At 39.7% G+C, this 21,859-nt stretch overlaps 1 protein-coding gene across 11 annotated transcripts in view; it reads left to right on the top strand.

Annotated features, from left to right (window-relative positions):
- The window catches only part of THNSL1 (threonine synthase like 1), a 119,365-nt gene extending 99,986 nt beyond the window's left edge, over positions 1-19,379 (top strand). For 4 of the 11 annotated variants that reach the window (XM_086742150.1, XM_086742152.1, XM_086742148.1 and 1 more), the window contains exon 4: positions 143-3,157. In XM_086742150.1, the coding sequence (XP_086598276.1) occupies positions 204-2,426 (2,223 nt within the window). In that variant the 5' untranslated portion in view covers positions 143-203 and the 3' untranslated portion in view covers positions 2,427-3,157. Of the gene's footprint in view, positions 1-142; positions 3,158-13,569; positions 14,287-15,677; positions 15,829-18,422; positions 18,563-19,280 lie in introns of those variants that run through there. The other 7 variants (XR_015257831.1, XR_015257830.1, XR_015257828.1 and 4 more) reach the window with 4 other exon arrangements.
- The last annotated feature ends 2,480 nt before the right edge of the window (positions 19,380-21,859 follow it).

The following is a 21,859-nucleotide window of genomic DNA, read 5'->3' as shown; positions in this document are numbered from 1 at the left end:
TTTCTCACTGGAAGCGACCTGGAGCTATGCAGTCGTAACTGGATTTGTGTTTGAATTCTTGTTGTTCTGAATGTCATATCCTTTAGGTTTTTTCCTAGATGTTTGCTGAAGGACTAATAACTATTTTTTTTTCTTTTTGAAGCAGTTAAGTGGATTGTCAAGTTGGCTTGGAAAAAAACCCAACCAAAACAACCCAGCAGAAGATGTTTCACATGGTTCAGTATTGGCCTTTAAGACTAATAACCCAAACCAGTCTTTCTAGCAGGTGTTTAAAACCCATGCTTACAAGACCTGTTGCATTTGCACAGATATGGAAGTCATGGTTCTCAAACCATTCTCTTGTTGGAAACAAAAATATTATCCTGATGGGACCTCCGGGTGCTGGGAAAACAACAGTTGGGAGAATAGTAGGTCAGAAACTAGATTGCCCTGTCATAGACATAGATGACGATGTCCTTGAAACAACCTGGAATATGAGTGTGTCAGAAAAACTGCAGGATGTTGGTAATGAGCAATTTTTAGAGGAGGAAGGAAAAGCCCTGTTGCAGTTTTCAGCATCTGGAAGTGTCATTTCCCTTACTGGGTCCAATCCAATGCATGCTGCTGGCATGCAGCATATGAAGAAAAATGGAATTGTTGTATATCTGGATGTGCCCACAACAGTCATTATGAGCAGGCTGAAATCAATGAAAGTGGATCGCATCGTGGGCCAGTCTCCTGGTATTTCTCTCAAGGACATACTTCAGTTTAGGAAGCAGTTCTACAAAAGGTGGTATGACATCCGTGTTCTTTGTGGAGGGGATATTGCAGCAGAGGTTGTAGCAGAAAAGGTACTTGATGCTGTGAAGAGATACCAAAACTCAGAACTGGAAACTTTCATTTCAACTAGGTCTAGTAGGGCTGGAAGGAGTATGGAAAAAGACTCTCATAAATATTTCAGTGATGTTGTTACTGAGGGCCTAGCCCCTGATGGAGGACTCTTTGTTCCTGAGAGAGGACTTCCAAAATTCACTGCTGGAGAATGGCAAAGCCTAATAGAAGCAGCTTACACTGAAAGAGCCCAGGTGATACTAGAAAGATGCATACATCCTGCTGATATTCCTGTTTCTAAGCTGGCAGAAATTATTGGAACTGCTTATGGAGAAAACTTTACTTGTTCTAAAATTGCCCCAGTTAGGCATCTAGCAGGCAATCAGTTTCTCCTTGAATTATTTCATGGACCAACAGCATCATTTAAAGATTTTGCATTACAGATGGTGCCACATATATTTGCCTATTGCATTCCCAGAAGCTGCAATTACTTGGTTCTGGTGGCTACTTCTGGTGACACAGGGAGTGCTGTCCTAGATGGCTTTAGTCGTCTCCATGACACTGACAAACAGAGAATTGCTGTGATGAATTTTTTTCCTGAGGATGGAGTAAGCCCAATTCAAAAATCACAGATGATTGGCTGTCAGAAAGAAAATGCCTGGTCAGTAGGTGTCAAATCTGATTTTGATTTCTGCCAGACCGCTATAAAGCAAATCTTTACTAATTCTGATTATACTGGCTTTCTTACAGTCGAATATGGAACAGCTTTAGCTGCAGCAAACTCCATAAACTGGGCACGGCTGCTTCCTCAGATAATTTATCATGCCTCTGCATACCTTGATCTTGTTCATCAAGATATTATTCCTTTTGGAAGCCCTGTAGACGTTTGCATTCCTACAGGAAACTTTGGCAACATATTATCTGCTTTGTATGCTAAAATGATGGGAATTCCTATCAGATGGTGTATTTGTGCTTCCAATGAAAACAATGTTTTGACTGACTTTATAAGAACAGGTGTTTATGATTTGAGGGGAAGAAAATTAATTCCCACTTTTTCACCAGCAGTAGATATTTTGAAGTCCTCCAATCTTGAGCGATATTTGCACCTGATTGCTAATGAGGATGGACAACTGGTGGCACAATTATATAACCAGCTGGAAAATCAGGGCCACTTCCAGCTACGGAAAGATCTACTTGAAAAGCTTCAGCGGGACTTGGTGGCTGGATGGTGCTCTGAGGAGGACTGTCTAGCTGCCATTCACTCTGTGTACAGCACTACAGGATATATTTTGGATACACACACAGCTGTTGCTAAAGTAGTTGCAGATCGATTACAAGATAGAACTTGCCCAATTATTATTTCATCTACGGCTCATTATTCTAAGTTTGCACCTGCTATCTTGAGGGCCTTGAGGATTGCGGAAATAAAACAGAATCCATTAAGTCAGCTTCACTTGCTGAGTTCTTACAGCCCTCTGCCTCCAGTCCACTGGGGCCTATTAGAGACCCTGAAAAAGAAGGGGAATGAGGATCACCAGGTCTGTGCTGCTGATATGAGTGTGCTGATGTCTCATATAGAAACCTTAATTCAGAACCATTTTATGAAAGTTTTCTGAGACACCAGTCACATGTCCACCGTGTCAATTGCGATACCTTCTTAAGAAGCTGCATGTTTTAATAAAGTCATGGTTGTGACTGACACAAAGCCTGTGTCCAGTGCACAGCATAATGTCCGCAGCTTTATACTCAGTTGTCGAGTTTTCAACAGTATTTGTAATTAATGTGTGTGAGATTTCTAGTAGTGGTGAAAGGTTGTGAATTGAGATTGTAAAAGATTGGAATACATTTTTGGCAGGACATACATAGCAGAGGCGGCAGTAGTGCTGGCTTTCCTTGGCGGTGCTGTCTCCTTCACAAGCCTGAAGCATTCTCAATGGAAGGAGGAAGATAATGAAGTCTGACCTTTCTGAAACTATTAGCTCTTGTTTTGTTGCAAGAATGATGTGATTGTTTGGTCAGTGGGTGATTAGTTAAACTTTAACTTGCTTCACTTAGGTCACTGAAACATAAGATGATACTGTAATGATGTTCATAAGTTACTAATGAGGGTTGATTTCACTACAAAGATTCAAGTGTACTTGTACTGTTAATCCTTGAACCGTTCAATTTGGTGGTATGTTATCTTCATGTATAATGTTTGTTATGTATTGTAAAGCCAACATTTATGTAAAAATGTCTGATTATTTTGTTTTTCAAGTGTGTTTTTCCTCCCAGATATTTTCCTGTGTAAAATAGAATCCTCAATTTGATATTTTTAATAATTTTTGAGATGTGACTCTTCCTCCGATGTGTTGTAGTCTCTTTCCTGGATCTTTTCTATTTGAACTTTCAACTTTAGAATATTTTTTTAATGATGTAGAAGAATTTGCTAGTAGTAGCAGCAGTCTCCTTAAATAAGAACCAGACTTCACCATTTATTTACATTTATTTCTTGCATTCTAAGTTTTTAGAATGTAAGTTTTGTCTTAGACATCATTATAGCTTTCTTATTCTAATTACTTCTGTTTTCATATTTTTCTTAAATTAATTTCATTTACATTCTATTCTATTCATACTTTACATGAGTCAGTGTAAGAAAGAAGCTTCCCAAAGTGCTTAGCATCTCATCAAGGAAAGTAAAGGATGAATTCCAGTGTCTGGAAAGTGTGATAGCATCAGAGATATTAATTGTATAACATAAAATAGATCTATGTTAGCAACCTGTTTTTGCTAATGGCAGGTGCTTTACTGTTTTTGTTGTTGTTTTTTTAAATCAGAAAAACATAGAACAGGTTGCGCTAAGAGATCGTGTGGTTGTGGACAAATTTATTCTGCTAAGTGTAGATTATATTTGGCAAGGGTGTAAAATATAACTACATTTGACACTAAAAGAAATAAGAAAAGGGAGAAACTCTTTAGCAGGGCCTGTTGCAATAGGACAAGGGATGACAAAGGGTAATGGTTTTACGACAGAGGGAGGTAGATTCAGATGGGACATAAGGAAAACGCTTTTTATAATGGGGGTGGTGATACATTGGAACAAACTACCCAGAGAAGTGGTAGATGCCCCATTCTGGAAACACTCAAGGCCAGATTGGACGGGGCTCTGAGCAACCTAATGGAGTTGGAGATGTCCCTGCTCCTTGCAGGGAGTTGGACTAGATGACCTTTAAAGGTCCCTTCCAACCCAAACTATTCTATGAGTCTATGTATTGGCAAGTTTTGGATGGCGTGCAGTTACAACAGGTAAGAGCTAAGAGTCATCAGTTGTGAGGATGTATAGCTATGGGAGGTTGTGGTTCCCATGAAGATTTGAATAGGCAAAGTATTGGCAAGAGAGATGATAATTGATAATGTTTTTTTGCCTCTTTGAGAGGCAACATCTGCTAGATGTCAGGACTAATTTGGAGCTTTGAACTGTTGCCATCTCCCCCAGCTTCATCTGTGTGTCTGCTTGTACTTTCTGATGCTTTAGAGGTAAAGAAGACACCATCTAGCAAACTATTAAAAAAAAAAATTTCTTCCAGTGTAAGGTAAAAGACCAAAGCATGATATGCGTTTGCCACAGTGAATATGTTATACAGTAAAATTAAATGTAGTTGATAACAAAGGTGCGACACAACAGCTTTCTAGGTTCTGCCATTCTTGGATGCCTTTTTAGGACCTTTCTAGTTCTTTCCTCTGCTCAGTCCTCATTCACTATTCTTGCAGTAACTTTGGAAAATATTTATTTATTTTTATTTTCACAGAATTGTAGAACAGCCCAGGTTGGAAGAGACCTCAGAACATCATCTGGACCAACGTTTTGTGGGAAAAGGAGCCTAGATGAGATTATCTAGTACCCTGCCTAGTCACATCTTAAAAATCTCCAACCATGGGGACTCTACCACGTCCCTGGGGAGGTTGCTCCAGTGATTGAGTGTTCCCACTGTAAAAATTTATTTCTTATAGAAAGATGAAGATGAAGCTTCTCCTGGTGCAACTTGTACCCATTGCTCCTTGTGAAGAGAGAGCCTCTGTCCTCTTTCTAGTTGCCATTTAAGTAATGGAAAACTCTGATGAGGTGCCCCCTGAGCCTCCTCCAGGGAGAGAAGCCTAATTCATTCTGTCTCTTCTCATAGGGCAGAGGAATTTTTGTCATTTTCCAGACACAACATGAAAAAGACTATAAATATGTAATTAAAAAAAATAATCCAAGTGCTGTAAGAAAAAGTTGCATAAGTGTGTTGCCAAAAAAGAAGCGTTGCTTGTGTAGATGGTTAACTGCACATCCACCGTGTATTTCTGTATATTTCAGTCTGATTCTCATGGTAATTCCCAGTGGAAAAAAAAATGCAATGCTTTCACTGGATGTGCTCAGTACAAAACTAGAATTCTAAATCCTAAAAAAAAAGCTCCAAAAACCCAAATAAACCCAACTGTCTCGATTGGATTACTGGAATGGGAATTAGTTTCAGCATAAGGACTCTCAAAATCCTGCACTACCTGGTTTCATGGGGTTTAATGCTTTTTGACATCATAGGGCAATTTGTAACACACTGTTACAAAATGTTACAGAAGTGTCTACAAAGAAGAGCTTGTTTTCATAGAAAGTACCTAAAAGAGAAAAGCTGAGATTCTAAACAAGGTTAGGCTAGAAGCCAACATCCTACCTTGAGTTAGCTGGTAAAAGAGAACTAAACTAACAGAGGATTTATTTTGGCATGACTCAAAGGAATATTTCAAAGTTCATGGCAGTAACTCAAGTTTGATTTGAAGGAGAAAGTATTAGTAAAATTCCTAGTTACTACGTTCATATCACATGAGCCATTATAACAGTTGATATGAATTGAATAAGTGAAAAAATGAGCAATAGTACTTACGGGCTTTCAGCACGAATTTAAGGTGTATAAAGGCAGTGGTTAAAGAACACGTATGGTATTAGTACATTTCTCAGAATTTCTAAAGGCTTTTACAGGACAGTATTTACTAATTTTTAAAAACAGTGAGTTAATTTTTGGACTTTGTTGTAACTTCAGTGAACTGATTTTGTGCACCACATCTGTGGATTCTAGTAATGGGCCCTATAAAATGCTGCAGTAGTGCCGTGATCGTGGACTTACACAGTGTTTGTGACCTAGTGCTGGTGCGGTGTGGTGGTAGCTGTGGTGTACAGTCTTCTGGCTTGCCTTGTTGCGCTGGGCCTGGAGGGGTGGAAGAGAAGAAACTTCCAATGTAGTCGTTGCTGTAGCTGGCTATGGGGGGGATAGGATAGTGAGGGAAGCAATCCTTCTGCCTCCCCAGCCCAGCTTTCCTAAATGTCAGTCAGCAAAATCCTGTGGTTCAACAAACAGTGTGCTACTGTTGCTGCACTTTTTTTTCCTGCTATCAGTATTACGAAAGATTCAAAGGGCATTAATGATTAAGAGTGGTTGTGCTGGTTTTTGTCTTTTGCAGACATTGCACACATGAATGTTGCAATGCAATATTTTCTGTTAACTTCTTAAGGCAAAAATGGTGCACTAATGACGCACAAAAGTGAGTCTACCTTCTGATGCTTAGCAGGATTCTTTAAACCATTTAGGCCTGGTGATACAGAGTTTGCTCCTATTTGTCTGAAGATAGGATGTGCAGGCTAAATCAATATGAGCCAGGTTTACAGGGAGTGTGAGCATGCGTATATACATATTTCCACTAGCTTTGTTAACCTGGACTAATAGCACAGCTTTAGTTAAGCCATTGTTTTGTATAGATAAATCTTTGCTGCACACTGAACTACATGAAAAGCTTTAAGGGCAAGTGTAACAAAATGTAAGGACAAATGTGATGTCTGTATTTACCCTTTTTATTTTAAGAATGTTTATGTGGAAAATACTTTGTTTTGCTTACAGACTTAGCAGCTGCTCCTTACTTGCCTTTAGTCACAGTTCTGCTTCTCAGGGTGACAGAGACTGATTTGAGGTAAAGGGTGCATAGAGCAGATAGGGATGACTTCAGAAGGTAATTGTTTTCTTAGTGTCTTATGATTTAGAAAGAATTGCTATTTATGTTTTTGAGGTGATGGAATATTTTAGCAGATGGAACTCTGATGGGAAGATTCTTGTTTTTCAAAAGGTCAACTTTGCTCTTCAAGGACATCAAGAACACATTGTTATTAAGTGTATCATGTTTGGCATGCCTGAAATATGCATTAGTAATTTGTGTCCACTATATTTTTTCTAAGTAAATACGACAGGATATACTCCGTAGCATTTTCATGGCAAATATGTTCCTAAATCGTTAATAATGTGATGTAAAGAAAATCCAGTAAAATAAGTGATTTTGGAATATGATATTCTTAAATATTGAAAAACATGTTCCATCCTGTGTTTACTTTAAAGTTCAATATATAGTAAATGATCTAGTAATTCACTTTGCTGAGATTGACAAGATGTTAATGAGATAATTTGCATCATTCTGGAAGGAAAGTATGTATTAAAAAAATAAAACCATATCAAAAATAGCAAATATCTAAACAGTCTTATCTAAACACTCTTTTTACGCTGCACCACAGCCTTATCTGGTGCTGCATGGAAAGCCTGTATTCTGATAAATTAATATGGAAAAGGAAATCTATGACCGTTTAATCTTTCTTCTTCACACTTAGTTCAGTGGAGGGATGAACTGGTTGTCTGTTAACAGTTGCGGAGCAATTTTGATTCACTTGGAATGTGATTTCAGGATGGTGGACTTAAAAATTACTTGAATGGTTAAAACAGCAATAAGAAATGAGTAGTTAATTTCAGTGAATTAATTAATGTGAACAAGCAGTTAATTTCTCTCTAGGAGCAGAAGTTTGGGGACATACGTACCAAGTGGAGCAATTTGCTGTAGGAAATACTGACTGAACAGTGTCTGGAAGTGATGGGCATGCTCATCCGAACATGAATTTTCAGCATGCCTTGTGGCCAAAGGGCCAGTAAGATCGTCAGGTTTAGAAATGGAAATACTGTCAGAGAAGTAATATTGCTGTGTGTGTTTGACTTTGGCGTAACCTTTTAGAAGAATGCTATGTCCAACTCCAATATTTATAATTTCCAGTAATACTGGAAATTTTGACAGAAAAGAGTCATGACAGCAATAAGCAGAATATACTTAGTTTAGTGAAAGGAGAGGTAGCCTAGAAGAACCATCTTTGGAGCAAAAATTTGAGAATAAAAGGTCTGTTCCATCTAGCAGAGAAAGAGTGATCCAGCAATTTTAAGTAGAAGTTGGACACATTGCAAGAAGGGATCAAGACATGTAACAGAATGGTAAAGGTTTCTCTAGTCTGGATGTGCTACATGATTTCCTGAAAAGACGTGGTATGATACAATTCAGGCAAGTCAGACCCGTGTTATGCAAGAGGTCCAACTAAATAATCACAGCAGTTTATTTTGGCTGCCCCAGGAGTAACCTGCAGTATTTCAGAGAGGTTTGAGTGCCAGAGACTGTGAACTCATTTCAGTTCTGCTGTAGTGATACCAGGACACAGAACAAGTTGTGTGCTAAATAGGCTACTGGATATGTTTAGCCCTGTTTTTTTCTGTCTCTAGAGAATTGCAAATGGACTACTAATGCGCACCCTGACTTGACTCAGGGCTATTAGGATATGGCTCATTAGTTTTAAATTTCATTATACAATATGTGTTGTGATGGTTTGGGCAATTTATACTTTCATTATGAAAATAAGGTGAACATACATAGTAGGAAAGTGCCTATGCAGATGTCAGCTGTATTGAATGTAGCTAATTATTATTTATTTTTCTAAGCTTTTAAAAGTTAGAGATCTTTCAAAGTTTATTAGGTTTGGACCTCTTCTTTCCATTCTTGTTTACCTGTCATTTCTCTCTGCTTTCGTGAGGAAGTTGCAATCCCGTGGCTATTCATTTTCAACTCATGATAAGATCTATGTAAGATAAATTGAAAAGTCCAATGTTTCCTTTCTACAGTTAAACTTGACCTTTTATATACCAACCAAAGATGCTTCCGAAAATTTAGAGAAGCTAAAGTGTGCTTGCTCATAAGGTTCTGCTTTAGAAACATATTTTGAGGAAAATGTGTGTATTTTCTAGACATTTCAGACCAATTCTCTAATTTATATCTAAATAGACTAAGCATTTAGTGGACTTTTCTACTAAGTACATGTGGCAATCTGGTTCTGTTTAAAATGCTAATACATGCATCCCATCTCCTAATGAAACTCATGCTCCCTGCATAATTAATTAGTATTGTATACAGATGAGGACGGGAAAGCCATATTCACAGTCGTTTTCATCCAGAATGGTTAATAAACAAATACTATACAGTTCTGAAAGATCATACATGAATAGCTCATTTCTGCAAAAACGGTATTTTGCAAGTAAAAATTTAGTTATAATACCTCCTGTCGTTGTTATATACAGCTTGTAACCACAAGATGGCATTCCTAACAGAAGTTTGCTAGACATGGTAATTTCTTGCAGTTTTTGAAGGGCTTGAAATGAAAGGCTGTCGTAAGCATTTGTAATGTTATATAAGCTTTTTATATTTTATTTTTTTATAAAATGTAATTAACAGAAATTTAAGTAAGAAACCTTAATGATAATTAGGTTAATGCTCATTGGTACGTGGAGTACCCAGAAATACGTGATGGTTCTACGTCAGAGGAACACCACATTTATTCATGGCATTATATGCTACTAGAGACTTTTCAACTGTAAATCGTGAATCAATTTTGCTTTAATATAAGAATCTAAAATGTAAGCCCCCCTCAATTTTTTAATATTTAAATCAAGAGCACAAATAATACCATGGTCTTACATGCAAAACCCAAGTATTTGGGGTTTTAAATACGATGTAGCATATGGAGCTTGTAGTGAGTTTTGGGATAAAGAAGAGCAGATAACAGTATTCTCAGGAAAAAAAAACAGGATAAATAATATGTTTTGCTGTACAGATGAGAATTTTTCCTACCTTAATGTTAAAATGACCAAGTAACATATTTTCAAACGTCTGTCATCCAGGTTGATAGCAGAGCTCACAGGCTGCCCTGCTTTCTTTCAGGCTTTGTCTTTTTCAGTTTCTTGTAATCTTTTCATGCTCAATTCGCATACCTTGTTTATTCTTTTTCCTTAAATACAAGCATAATGCAACCTACTAAACCAATACGAGTGCACTAGGTTTTATATAGCAGAGACATACATATTATACTTGCTTTTATTTTTCTCCGGGTTTAGGTCCTGATCTTACTTTGCTTATTTTTGCTGACTCTGTAAGATCAGACCTGAGTTAGGTAATCATTTATATTTCCATTTTAGCAAGTGCATTTTGGTTTGGAAACAAAGATATTACCTTAAGTTTGTGCTTAAACTGGAATCCAATGTAAGTTGTGGAATTTTTTTCAAGTCTATTTCAAGCCAACAGAAAGGATTATGATAGGCTTATTTTCTTTCTTTTTTTCTTTTTTTTTTTTTTTTTATAATTTTGTGGTAGTGAAACTTGTATGGCATCTTTTCTAATGCATGTGTACTAATCCTTCTGCTCCATGTGCCACCACCTGCCGATGCCTCAGCCCTCTGGTTTTGGTTCCTTATCATTTAACGCAGCTGAGAGGACAGAGTAGTGGCTGCACCCACCACTGACACTAATGACAGTCTTTGCCGTGTGAGTGGGTATTACTTTGACATTAAGCAGATGTTCTTTTTTCCTAACATGCTGTTATACCTCTATGATCTTGCATAGGTGACTATGCAAAACAGAATATGATTTTTTTTTGTGCACTGAAAACAATTGTCAGTCGAAAAAACACTTTCAGAATGATCAGGTTGGTAGAACCTACCTGCTGGTTGAATCTGGCACAAGGACTGCAGAGGCAAAGTTGAGCTATTAGTATCTTGTGTCAGCTACCAGTAAAATCTGAGAGCCTGAACATCTCCCACTCGCTGTAAATTTTAAAGAAATGCGGTGAAGTGAAAATTACTATTTCAAGGATGTGGAAATGGCAGTACAAAGAAAGTTATACATAGTAATTATGAAATGTTGATGAGGAAGTAAATGATTTGTTGCTGTTACTTTTCAAGTTAACTTGCACGCTGGATTTTCTTTGTAGTAATTAGGCACAGATCTAGGTGAGTAGATGGGGACGAGATTCCACTGAGAAAAGCAAGAAGTCTGTCCCATGGAGCAGATTTAAAAAAAAGGAAAAACAAATGTACTGAGGAAAGAAATATTCTCTAATCTCAGGGGCTGATGGCTGGCGTGTGGAGAGGTCTTATCCTGGACGATAGTCTGTGAGCAGAAATATACACACCTGAGCAAGTGAAACAGGTTAGCCGAGGCAATGGCAGTGTTCAGGGTCCCCCAAAATGGCATAATGAGTAGATGCAATGGACACCACCAGTGGAAATCAGTGGTCTCAACCATTGCTGATGTTGCTTCTGGGACATCTCATGATGTCGAACCAGGTGAATATGTACTCCACCTCCCAGAAATGGGAGGAATAAATAGCACTGGATTTGTCCTTTTGCCTGATGGTCTCTCAGTTACATGACAGCTGCTGTAAGTTCACATAACCAAGCCCTTGCAGGTAACACTGTCAGAAAAAATTGGCCATACTGACTGCTGACAAATAACAGTGCTGATACTTCATGACGGATCTGCAAATTGCTTTGCTAGAACAAAGCACATCAGGGGCTAATTTGATGCTGATTATTGTTTGCAAGAAGTAGATTATAAATATTTGGAATTGCATCTTATGTAACTGCTTCTGGATAAGCATAGCTATGAGTAGGTGTGAACTGGGAAAGGAAAATATGATACTGGGAACTGTAACCACAAGTATTATCACTTCCCATATGTAACGAACGTGCCTAGGGCAAGCAAGCACAATTACCAAAAGAAGCTGTGTTTGTTCATGCAAGTGATTTTATTGTTCTAAATGATTTGTCACTCTGGATTATGTTTTCTGATGAAAGACTTTTCTGGAATAATCTCTTCCAAAGGAAATGAGTTGTTTACCTTCAGTAGATGACCAGGTTTGCCTACTGAAAAGAAGTTAGTTTTATAAAACACTTCCATGAGGCTTTTAAATAAGTGGCATACAAAGGGTCATTATGCAACATGGAGATTTGATTCCCCAAGCTAGTAACATAATTAGTCTCTTTCACTCTCTTCCTTTCATTTCCTCAGTCTCAGAAATCTAGAAATATGCATTTTAGAAAAATATCAGATACTTAAATATTGAATATACTTCCAAATTGTATGGCTGTACTTTATCTGTGATCAAAACAGTATGTTGGGTTCTCTGGATTATATTGGATGCTGAAGGTACACTGGTGATTGCTGAAAACAGAAAACCTGCTCTCACTTCCTTTATGAAAAGCAAAAAAATGTTACATTTTCAAACTGTTAAAATTAGCTTTTAAGTCCAGATTCCAGGATGAATGCAGTACCTGAATTGGCAACATCTCTGTTCCTTGTGCTCTTAAGTCACTGATGATAAAGCTCTTACTTTAGTATTCATTATATTATTGTGAAAATAAATGGTTGTAAGTACAGGTCCCTTCCTTCTCAAAGGCATCTGAATATAAACCAAACACAATTATCCACTGTGTTCCTTTTGCCTGACACTGGAATCACTTTACTAAGATGAATTAAATCTAATACACAGTCAACTCCTTTTCAAAATGCAGAGTGACAAAGCTGAGCCGGAAGATCTTGAGTGCAAAGTGAACTTTCTGACTTTGTATAGAGGCAGTATGAAAGCTAGATGGGAAACTACTTGTCAAACTACTAAGATCTCTGTAGTGCCCAACATCACAGATTGTTACTCATTTCCGCAAGGCACAGCTGACAGCTGACAGGGGGAAATGAAAAAATACAAACTGCATTTCTTTTTTTTTTTTTTTTTTTAAATCCATCCAAAATAAAACTTGCCTTCTGTGAGCACTTAGCTTATTGTGCTGAGCCTACGGGGTGAGGAGTGGATCTCCCACCTCCCACAGTGGTGGCTGTTCAGTCAGTTCAGGGGCAGCAGAAGCAGCATCTCCTTTAGTAATGAGTTTTTGTTGCATGATCTGCTTCATAAATCAAATTATGTATAAACGGAGCAGCTTAAAAATAATTGTGCAGCTGAGAAGCTAATGAGTTATTGTGCCTTATAGGTACTGTGGCTGTGTGGATAAGGACCAAAGAGACAAAAATTGGTCTCTTTAACCTCCAATGTCCCTTAACTTTCCCCCGATGATTTTCCTGTCACTTTAATTTAAGATGGTTTTTTGATCAACTTATGAAAGCAATTTTATTATGCGATTATCTCCAATTCCCCAGAAACAATTGCGCAGTCCCATGTTCCTAAATACCCTTCTGTATGCACCATGTTTCCTTTGCCTTTCCTTTTTTGACAGCTGCAATAGATGTTGTTAGTGATGATATGGGGTAAACAGAAGAAATAAGGCACGTAACAGTAGCATCCGGACTGTCATCGAGACCACCTTGGTAATTTTTTTTGGTTTGCAAAGCAGATGTCTGTGTAATGCACTCAAGGGCTTCAGCATCACCCATTATCATAAAGTCATTTTTTGTTTTTTCTTTTTCTAATTCTTTTCACAGGAGAATTTAAAATCAGTCTTTGTAGAGTAAATTTAACTCTATATTACAACTCAAAATACCAGAATTGTAAAATTAAAATAATAATGATCTTGTAATAAGCATTTTGTAGTAATATAATTAAGTTCCTTTCAGGCTGATGCTTGGACTGCAAATCAATTATTTCCCTTCTGCAATCAGGTACCCTTTGAAATGTTCATACTTAAGTTCTGTGAATATGTTGTCATTAACGCTACTTCTGACGGCTATCAGGCAGCAGGATTTTATGAATTGCTATGAGTTCTGAACGGAAGGAAAAGTGTATGTATGCAACAATTTTCAGTGGAGAGGAAAACCAGGAGATGTAGTTTTGTTATTATAACTTGACCTAAGAGGTGAAGAGGTGTATACACATGAGTGTGCTGATATGTGATAAGCTAATATCTTTCTCAAAAAGCTTTAAAGTGATGATTTTTGGAACATTTCTTTTTGTTCAAATTGATTAGGGGATGTTGGGTTTGTTTTTTTTTTTCCTTCCTCCTCCCTAGATTTATAAATGAATGGGACAAAAATGAAGGGCTATTTTTAAAATCAGATTTCAATATGTAGAAAGTAAAAAAAAAAAAGGCAGAAAACACCAGCAAAAATGAGATCCAGTGAATAGTCAGAAGCTGGACACAATTCTGCCGAGTATCTGTGAATTAATAATGCCTGAGACTGAAATTCTGACCCCTTAAATAATTCCTTTAAGTATGGCCATGACTAAAACAGGCCACCTCTAGCCTTAAATTCTTACTATAAACATGGAGCTGTGGTTTTCTTGAGAGATTTGTTTAAAGTCCTGCTTCAGTGAGGCTAGATACCAGGGAAACAGCTTTTTTTGGGGTGGGCCAGGGCAGGGCGGGGGCAGGTTCTAGGTTTTATCTGGCAATAATTCTGAGGTAAAGGAAGAAGAAAGCGTTGAATTTTTTTTAAAACCTTGTGGTTTTGGTTGTGGTTAACATGGGATAAGCATTTATACTTCAGCAATCTGTTTGACTAAAGCTGTATGACGTATTCCTGATTGTGAAGGTTCCCAGGGTATCTTGCTCAGTTTACTGCACATTTTGAGACACAGAAAACGTGAGAGAATTTGCATTTCATATATGCACATGTATATATAAAGTATATGCATATAGATTGTATATGTATTTCACTTTATTGTATGCACAGAATATCATGCTCATAGGATCATTGTGAAAGTCATCTTGACTGATGCATCTCCAGTCATGTGTAGAAAGAGATGTGCATCCCTATGGGTACCAATCTGCTGCATCAGCAGGTCCAGGTGGAATCTGGCCCATGCAGTTGTCCCTCCTACGCAATGCGTGTGAGATGTTGCAGAGGGACCACACGATCTTCCCGAGCCATGCAGTCAGGCTCAGGAACACAGCGTGGTCCGCAGCCCAGGACTCCAGCTGGCCGTGACCCTTGGCTGGTTTTGTGCAGCGTCGCCGCCTGACCTTGGTTCACTGTTGCTGAGAAAGCCGTCGCTGAGCTCTGAGAGCATGTAAAATGAAACCATGCAAGATAAGAAGAGTCAAACCAGGCAGAACTGAAAGTGCTGAGCTGGTAAGAGTGTCTCAGGGATTGGGGACAAAATACTGACATGGAATCTATAAAACCTGAGGGAGAAAGCAGAGACTTAGAAGATGGCATCTCTGGAACTGTGAGGACATGTACTGGTTTACTGGGGTATTTTGACATGATGGACATACTGTTCTTATGAAATACAAAGTCTGCAACACTAATAAAAAGCAACAGAACACACCTCATGTGCTTTTCTCTTCTTTCCCCCTCTCCCTTTTCCACTTTTTTTTTTTTGGCTATATTCCTCATTTCCTCGTCTGCTCCCTCCTGACCTGTCTGAGCAATTCTTGTCCAATCAGCCTCTGGTCAAAAGTGCCTCTTGATGCCCTTTACCTCTTTGCTCTCATTTCACTCAGTGAAATCACTTAAATCACATAACTCCCAAGGCTCACTTGGCTTGTGGTACCGTGCTTCCACTGCTCCTGACCCCGCTGTCTGTGCTGGCACGATATGGTCGCCCTGGAGCGCTGCAGTGACCAGCCAGCCTTTGTGGACACCCAGATTGAGGAGCAAGAACAACATTCCTGGTCCAGATGTGGGTATCCAAGGTTGGGGTAGGGACTAAGGGCAAAAAATGGCTCTGCACTATTGCTTATGCAAGCGCCCAGTTGAAAATAACTGTTTTCCGTTTGCAGGGATCACTGGGTTGCTGGACCCTTGCAGAAGTCCCCCCTTCCTGCCTGCTTTGGCCACAGCCAAAGCCCGCAGCTGTCTCCAGAAGCACACCATGTTTCATATATGGCAGAAGTAGACTTTCAACTGCCTTTGGATCCCTCTAATTAAAGAAATAATCTGATTTTGGGAGTGTTTAGTAGTCTCTATAAGCTTAATGTTTGGATGTACTCTGCGTATAAATAGATGACATTCAAATGCAGCAAAGCCTTTTGGAACTTGTGTTGGTTTTCACTTGGTTCAGGCGTGGAAGAAATGTGTGTGCCATCTGGCACGTGCTCTGCAGCTCCTCAAACCTAACTGGAGATGACGTGTCTCCCCATCTCTGCATGTCTTTCCTAACAGCCTCATTCCTGCCAGCACCGTATTTCTTGTTGCAAATCTCTTCATCTCACTTCTCACACCAGGTGATTAAGCAAGCAGAAGGGCATTGGACTAACAGGAACTACCTGAATAATTGTAGCTGGACCATAAGTATGCATTGGTTCCATCCATTTTCATTTTTGGGGTTTTTAATTTGTTTTGTTTTGTTTTTATTTGGGTGTTTGTTTTTTTTTCTTTTTAATGAAGATGCAAAACCAAAATGGTTGGCAATTTAGCTCCCCTGAAATGTCAGTTCTGAGGACTAGGTATGAAATGGGATTTATCTTTGATTTTGCTTAGAGTGTCCATTTTGGCATATAGTGAAAGTTACATTTGATTCACTAATTTCAATCAGAACAATCGATACATTTTTATTAAGTATATAATAACATTGTGTGGATTTCAGCTATAACTTCAAATGCATGAATGATGCTTGCTACTTGCCAACTGATGTTTAAAGAAAAACCTTAAAGGTTGGAAAATAGAAACATTCAGGGAAATTAGAGATGCGAATTGGTACTTGAGGTGGTTAAGAAATTCCTTCAGCATATTCTTAACTAAAGAGAAAAATAAACAAGTGATGGAAAATCAACCAAGAGGCAGGGGCAGAAGACGGAAAAGTGACTGTAGTATTAGGAAGAAAGGTAATAATCCATTAATGTAGTGGAATTGTTTGAAGATATTCATGTTATGGTGTACAAGGGGAGGCAATAGCTTTTTAGAGCATTTGGCAAAATTTCAGATCAGAATACAATGTCTGTGATGCAGAGTAATGGAATAAGTGGAAAGCTGGCTCGTTAGGTTGATAATTGGGCAAAAAAGCAGGAAACAAAAGGTAACCATAAAAAGGAGCTTTTTTACCTGGGAAGAAATTAGGCAGTCATGTTGGAAGGCTGTTGATTAGAGAGAAAGATGTGACCTCAGTTTGGCCTGTAAGCTTTGATCTTGGATGATTTCACCTCTGCAGCCATACAGCAAAAACCCATGAACGTTAACTGCGAAGTGATGGAGAGATGTGATATTGGTGAGAGGTCTCCAGAGCTACAAAGTAAGAACTAGGTTTAGGCAAAACATGGGAAAATGTATCCCATTAACTAACCTGCCAACTTGATTACATCACTCACGAACCTGGAGAAGTGGGACTTCATATGGCAGGAAGATGAAGGCGCTCAGGAGGAACGGCTTCCTAGCTGCACTGTGAGCTCCTGCTCTGAGGCAGCTGCTGCTGCCCAAGCTCCTCTAAGCAAAGAAGTCTGTATTTGGCATAAGCTGAAGCCAGGAATGTTGTTGCACAGCGTACAACAGCATTTACTTTGGGGCATTTGTTACACAGGCAAAAGGCACATTTTGGAGAGACTTGAGCAGTCTAGCAACTGGAAAATAAATGATCCTCCTCTGCAGCCCACTCCAGTATACCCTGCTGTCCTTAGTTGCCTTCTCTGAACTTGGATTCACTAGATTTCCAGACACATCTGCCCTTGGAGAACACATTAAGTAGCACAAGGGAGTGCAGGTGGTCCTGTGCAGCCCTCTGCATTCAGCCCAGTCCAAGAGATTGGCTTTTGGAGGAGGGGCAGGGATCTAGGGGCATATATGCAATTCATCATCAGCATTTTCAGCTGACTAGGAGAAATGGCTACACCTGCTGCTCTGCTTCAGATGGGCTTTGAAATAGAGGCAGGCTGAAGGACATATGGGTTTTTCTTTCATGATAACAAAAATAAGCACTTTCTTCTGGTATCTGTAAAGTTAAGGCAGTTTTCTACAAGCAATGATATGCAAAAGCAGTTTCTGCCTTGCGATTGATACATAAATGAGAGGAGTATTTTTGGAAATGCTGGTTGCTTTTACTATTAAAAAAAAAAAAAGAAAATCACTGCTAATTTTCAGTTTGCTGAGTCTTTTAGTACATAATTTCCAACAGAAACACTTTGAGTTATCAGACAAAGGGGAAATAACTCATTGCAGTGAGAGAAAATCAACAGTCCCTAGGACAGAGTAACTCAGAAATCTGCCTCTTGCCCTTGGAAGGAGCCCAGGTGCCTTTATGCCACAAGAAGTCCAAACAATGTTCAGCTGGGAACCAGGACCCAGAACAATGATGCAAAGCAAATGCCCATTGCTTTATACAGCCTGTCCAAGGGGAACAAGAGTGTGTTAGACAGCTGGGAATATGCCTGAAACTAAACTGCTGGTATGGGTGGGAAGAAGACCCAAGAAGGAGTAGCCTGGAGGTTGTGTTGGAAGATGCAGCTGTGAATGCACTTTCTGTGTTTGCCAGGCACTTTTAGAAGAAACTGGGAAGATTAACTCCCAATTCATCAAAGGGTTTTGCAAATCTGCAGATGCTGAACCTGACTTTGAGGACCAGGAGAGGCCACGTGCCACCCATAGAGACAGTTGCAGCAGCAGAACTTATGTGGCCTCCTCAGAGCATCGCTGATGCATGAATTGGGGAACCTCCCTGCCCTGCCCTGAGGAGCAGGTGGGTATCAATCACACCTGGGGTGAGCACAGGGCTGGGTCCTGCTTCCCAGGGCTGCCAGTGCTTGCCATCCCATCCCGGCACCCTTCACCCTTTCCCATTCCTGCCGTACCACAGGTGCCCAGCGCCACTGTCCTTCTCCGCAGTGAGTGGTTTTACCTGCACTGCTGAGAGCTCTTGGGCTAATTTGGGTGTTTAGGGAAGACATATCCTAACAGTTAATAGATAAGGTAATATTTTATTTTGGAATATATATTTGGAATACGGTTTTCAAACTGCATTTAAAAATGGATTGTAAGAAGAAGCTGAATTTCTCTTGTAAGTAATAAAAAATGATAAGTTATCCATTGGAAATACAATCTGTAGCTTCACTGAAGCTTGTTTATTTAAGCAGGTTATGAATTATTCTTTTCTTGACCATCAGCTGACTATCTGGGTGTCTTTGTGCAACATCAGCATCTACATCTGTATAATGGGAGTAACAGTACAATGCATGTTTGGAGAAAATGATGGAATTTCAGAATAAAGGGTTTATTTAGGTGCTGGATTTTACCTTACACGATAGCTCGGCAGCCTGATTAATCTAAAGTAAATCACAAAATTACTATGGACTTCAATGGGAACAAGATTGAGTTATTGCAAAATGCAGACTGGAAATTAATTACATATTTATTAACTTTAAAGTAATTGTTAACGCTTTCATTATTGTTTTGCACAGGCTAAAAACCAGATACCCCAACAAGTGACTCCATATAAATTTGGGCATGAACAGAACATCATTCTTTCCAAAGCAATTAAAAATCTCATTCACTTTTTCCATCTCCCTCATGCTTGCCGTGTGTAATGAAGCTGAAAGACAACAAGGACATGGTCACTGGAGATACTTGTCAAGTCTGTGACTGAAGCTACTGAAGTTCCCTATTAATATGACAAGTGAAAATTTGGGTAAAGAAATGCTACAGTTCCAAGGTCAAACATTCAGCTGCTAGAAAATAGCCAAGTCAGGCAGCCTTTGCTCTGTTTCTCCATATGTATATATTGTTTATAATAGGCTATTTAATTATATTGTCACAGATAATTTCCTCCTGAAATTTCCTCCTACTATGTATTCTGAGCATACTTGTATTTATGTAGCCCTATAAGCTGGGTCTTCATGTCTTGCAGAGAGCATTGCATTAGAACCCAGCAGAGATATATTTGATCTAAACTCTTGGTTTTCCTACAGTTTCAAAGGCAAAGTCAACCTGGCATGACAGCCCTGGGTGAGGACAGCCGTGGGGGCCCTCTGAGGAGAGAGTGGAGCCATGTGTCTGTTTGTCCCATCCACTTCTCCCTTATGTTTCACGGGAGATTATGGCCCAGTGCATCTCCAGCGATATTGTCCCACCGCTCACTGATTAACCGAAGCACCTTGCCCGGTTGCAAGAGCTCATGCTTGCTCGAGAGACAGAAAAAATGCAGTGTTGTTTTAAATCCTGTCAGAGGAAGGGTACGTAGAAGGTGGCCAAACATGCTAAGGAGGGTGTTGGACTTGGGCCATGGCTGGTCTGAGACTAGGTGGCATAAGGAAATACCTTGCAAATCGCTGGGAACGAGAGTGGCTTGAGCAGCTCTGCAAGGCTCCCTTTTCCTTTTTGGCTCATTAGTCTCCGCGTAGGGAATAGGTTCCTGGTGAAAAGCAAAGCCCTGCACTGGCGGTTACCAAGCAATTATTCATGTCTGCCTCTGGGACAGCAGCTACTTTCTTATTTGAGAGACATAGGAGATGACTTTCCGTTAAGCAGTCAGCCTTGTTTACAGGAAAATGCACAAATAAATAATAGAAATAATCTACCAAGGCAAAATTGCACCTTTTTAATTTTTAAGTGAAAAAACTGAGGAAAGCCACTGATGTAGAAAACACTGAAGAGATTTGGCTATACCTAGGAAAATGAAAAGGAAAGAACCCAATAGTTTAAAGCCTTTTCTGTAAAAGATTTACCTTCTGTTTTCAAAAAATGATAACCTCTCCAAGTAGGTAGAAAAATGTCACTACACACAAGTTTGCAGGGGAAACAAAGAGTTTGCTTATCTTTCCTTTCAAACATTTAATTGCTTTCAAGTGTTCCAGTTCCCAGTTATTTCAAAGGGAAAGTTGGAAAGGATTGGATGTGTCTGTCTGAGGTCCAGGTGATATTCAGGGTGGCCCTGGCTGCATGTGCTGGCTCGGGGCTGATGAAGACCTACATTTGAGGCCACATCAATAGCAGTGAGGTTGCACATTCAGCATCACACAGAGCCTTTCACAGTTTAACCGGCATTTCTTTATCTGGATATAAGCACTGTACGTGTGTAGGTCTCTATTATGCTCAATTTGGGGGTTTCGTGCAGGAGATTGGTTTATAAAAAGCTGGTTAGAAATAATGAACAGGATCAAATGGAAACGAACAGTGTGGTGGTGAGAGGATCTGGCCTTTTAACAAGCCGTGGCAGTAACAGATGAAGCAAACTGGCCTTCCCTGGCTCCGCAGCTTGGCTGGGAAATTGCTCTCACGAGGGGGCCGAGCCCACAATAGCCTGGCAGCACAATCACTTGAAAAACTGAAAATGCTGCTTTCCTGGAGGGCTTGCATGGCACATCATGGTGCAGAGCTGGGGAAATAATGTGCACATCGCTCTTTCAGCCTTACAATGAAATTAGTATTCTTTTACATGAGTTTTACTGACTTAGTGTAGCATGCTTTTTTAGCCTAAAGCAGGATCAAGGCCACGAAGATGCGGTGGCAACCTGCGTCCTGCTCGGAAGAGCAAAGACACCTCTGGTGCTCACACTGCCCGGGGTGGGAGAGCTCCCGCGGCACGCCGGGCTTGGGACAGAGTGGCGATGAGTCTGTCATTAAGAGATCAGCTGTGCTCGGGGGAACGCTCTTTTCATTCCTGGTTTTCTGGACAGAAAGGCATCCCCAGCAGCCATCTGCCGGCCCCTGCCCCTGGCCCAGCTGGGGGCAGTGGCTCCTGGGGGAAGCATCTGACTCATTTACCCTGGGCTAATAACATATTGCAGATATTTTGCAAAAGACAGCTGAGCTTTTTGATGCCCCCTGATGCCTGAAGAGCGTTTTGTTCCTTTTGCCTTCACTGTACACGCCAGTTCCTCCACTGTGTTTTTGAGGGCAGAACCTGTCATCCCACAAGATATTGCTTGCTTTTGTACATCTGCCTCATCTGAGAGAACTGGGCTGTTGGTCCTTCTGAAGACATCAGAAAATAGTCTTTTAAAGGGACACTGTTGGTTAAAGAAGTTACTGTTTATCTAAG

Source organism: Chlamydotis macqueenii, chromosome 2 (genome assembly GCF_036417535.1).
Source record: "Chlamydotis macqueenii isolate bChlMac1 chromosome 2, bChlMac1.mat, whole genome shotgun sequence".
NCBI classification, from domain to species: Eukaryota; Metazoa; Chordata; class Aves; order Otidiformes; family Otididae; genus Chlamydotis; species Chlamydotis macqueenii.
Note: the sequence above shows the minus strand (reverse complement) of the source record. Positions and strands in the feature narration are given on the sequence as shown.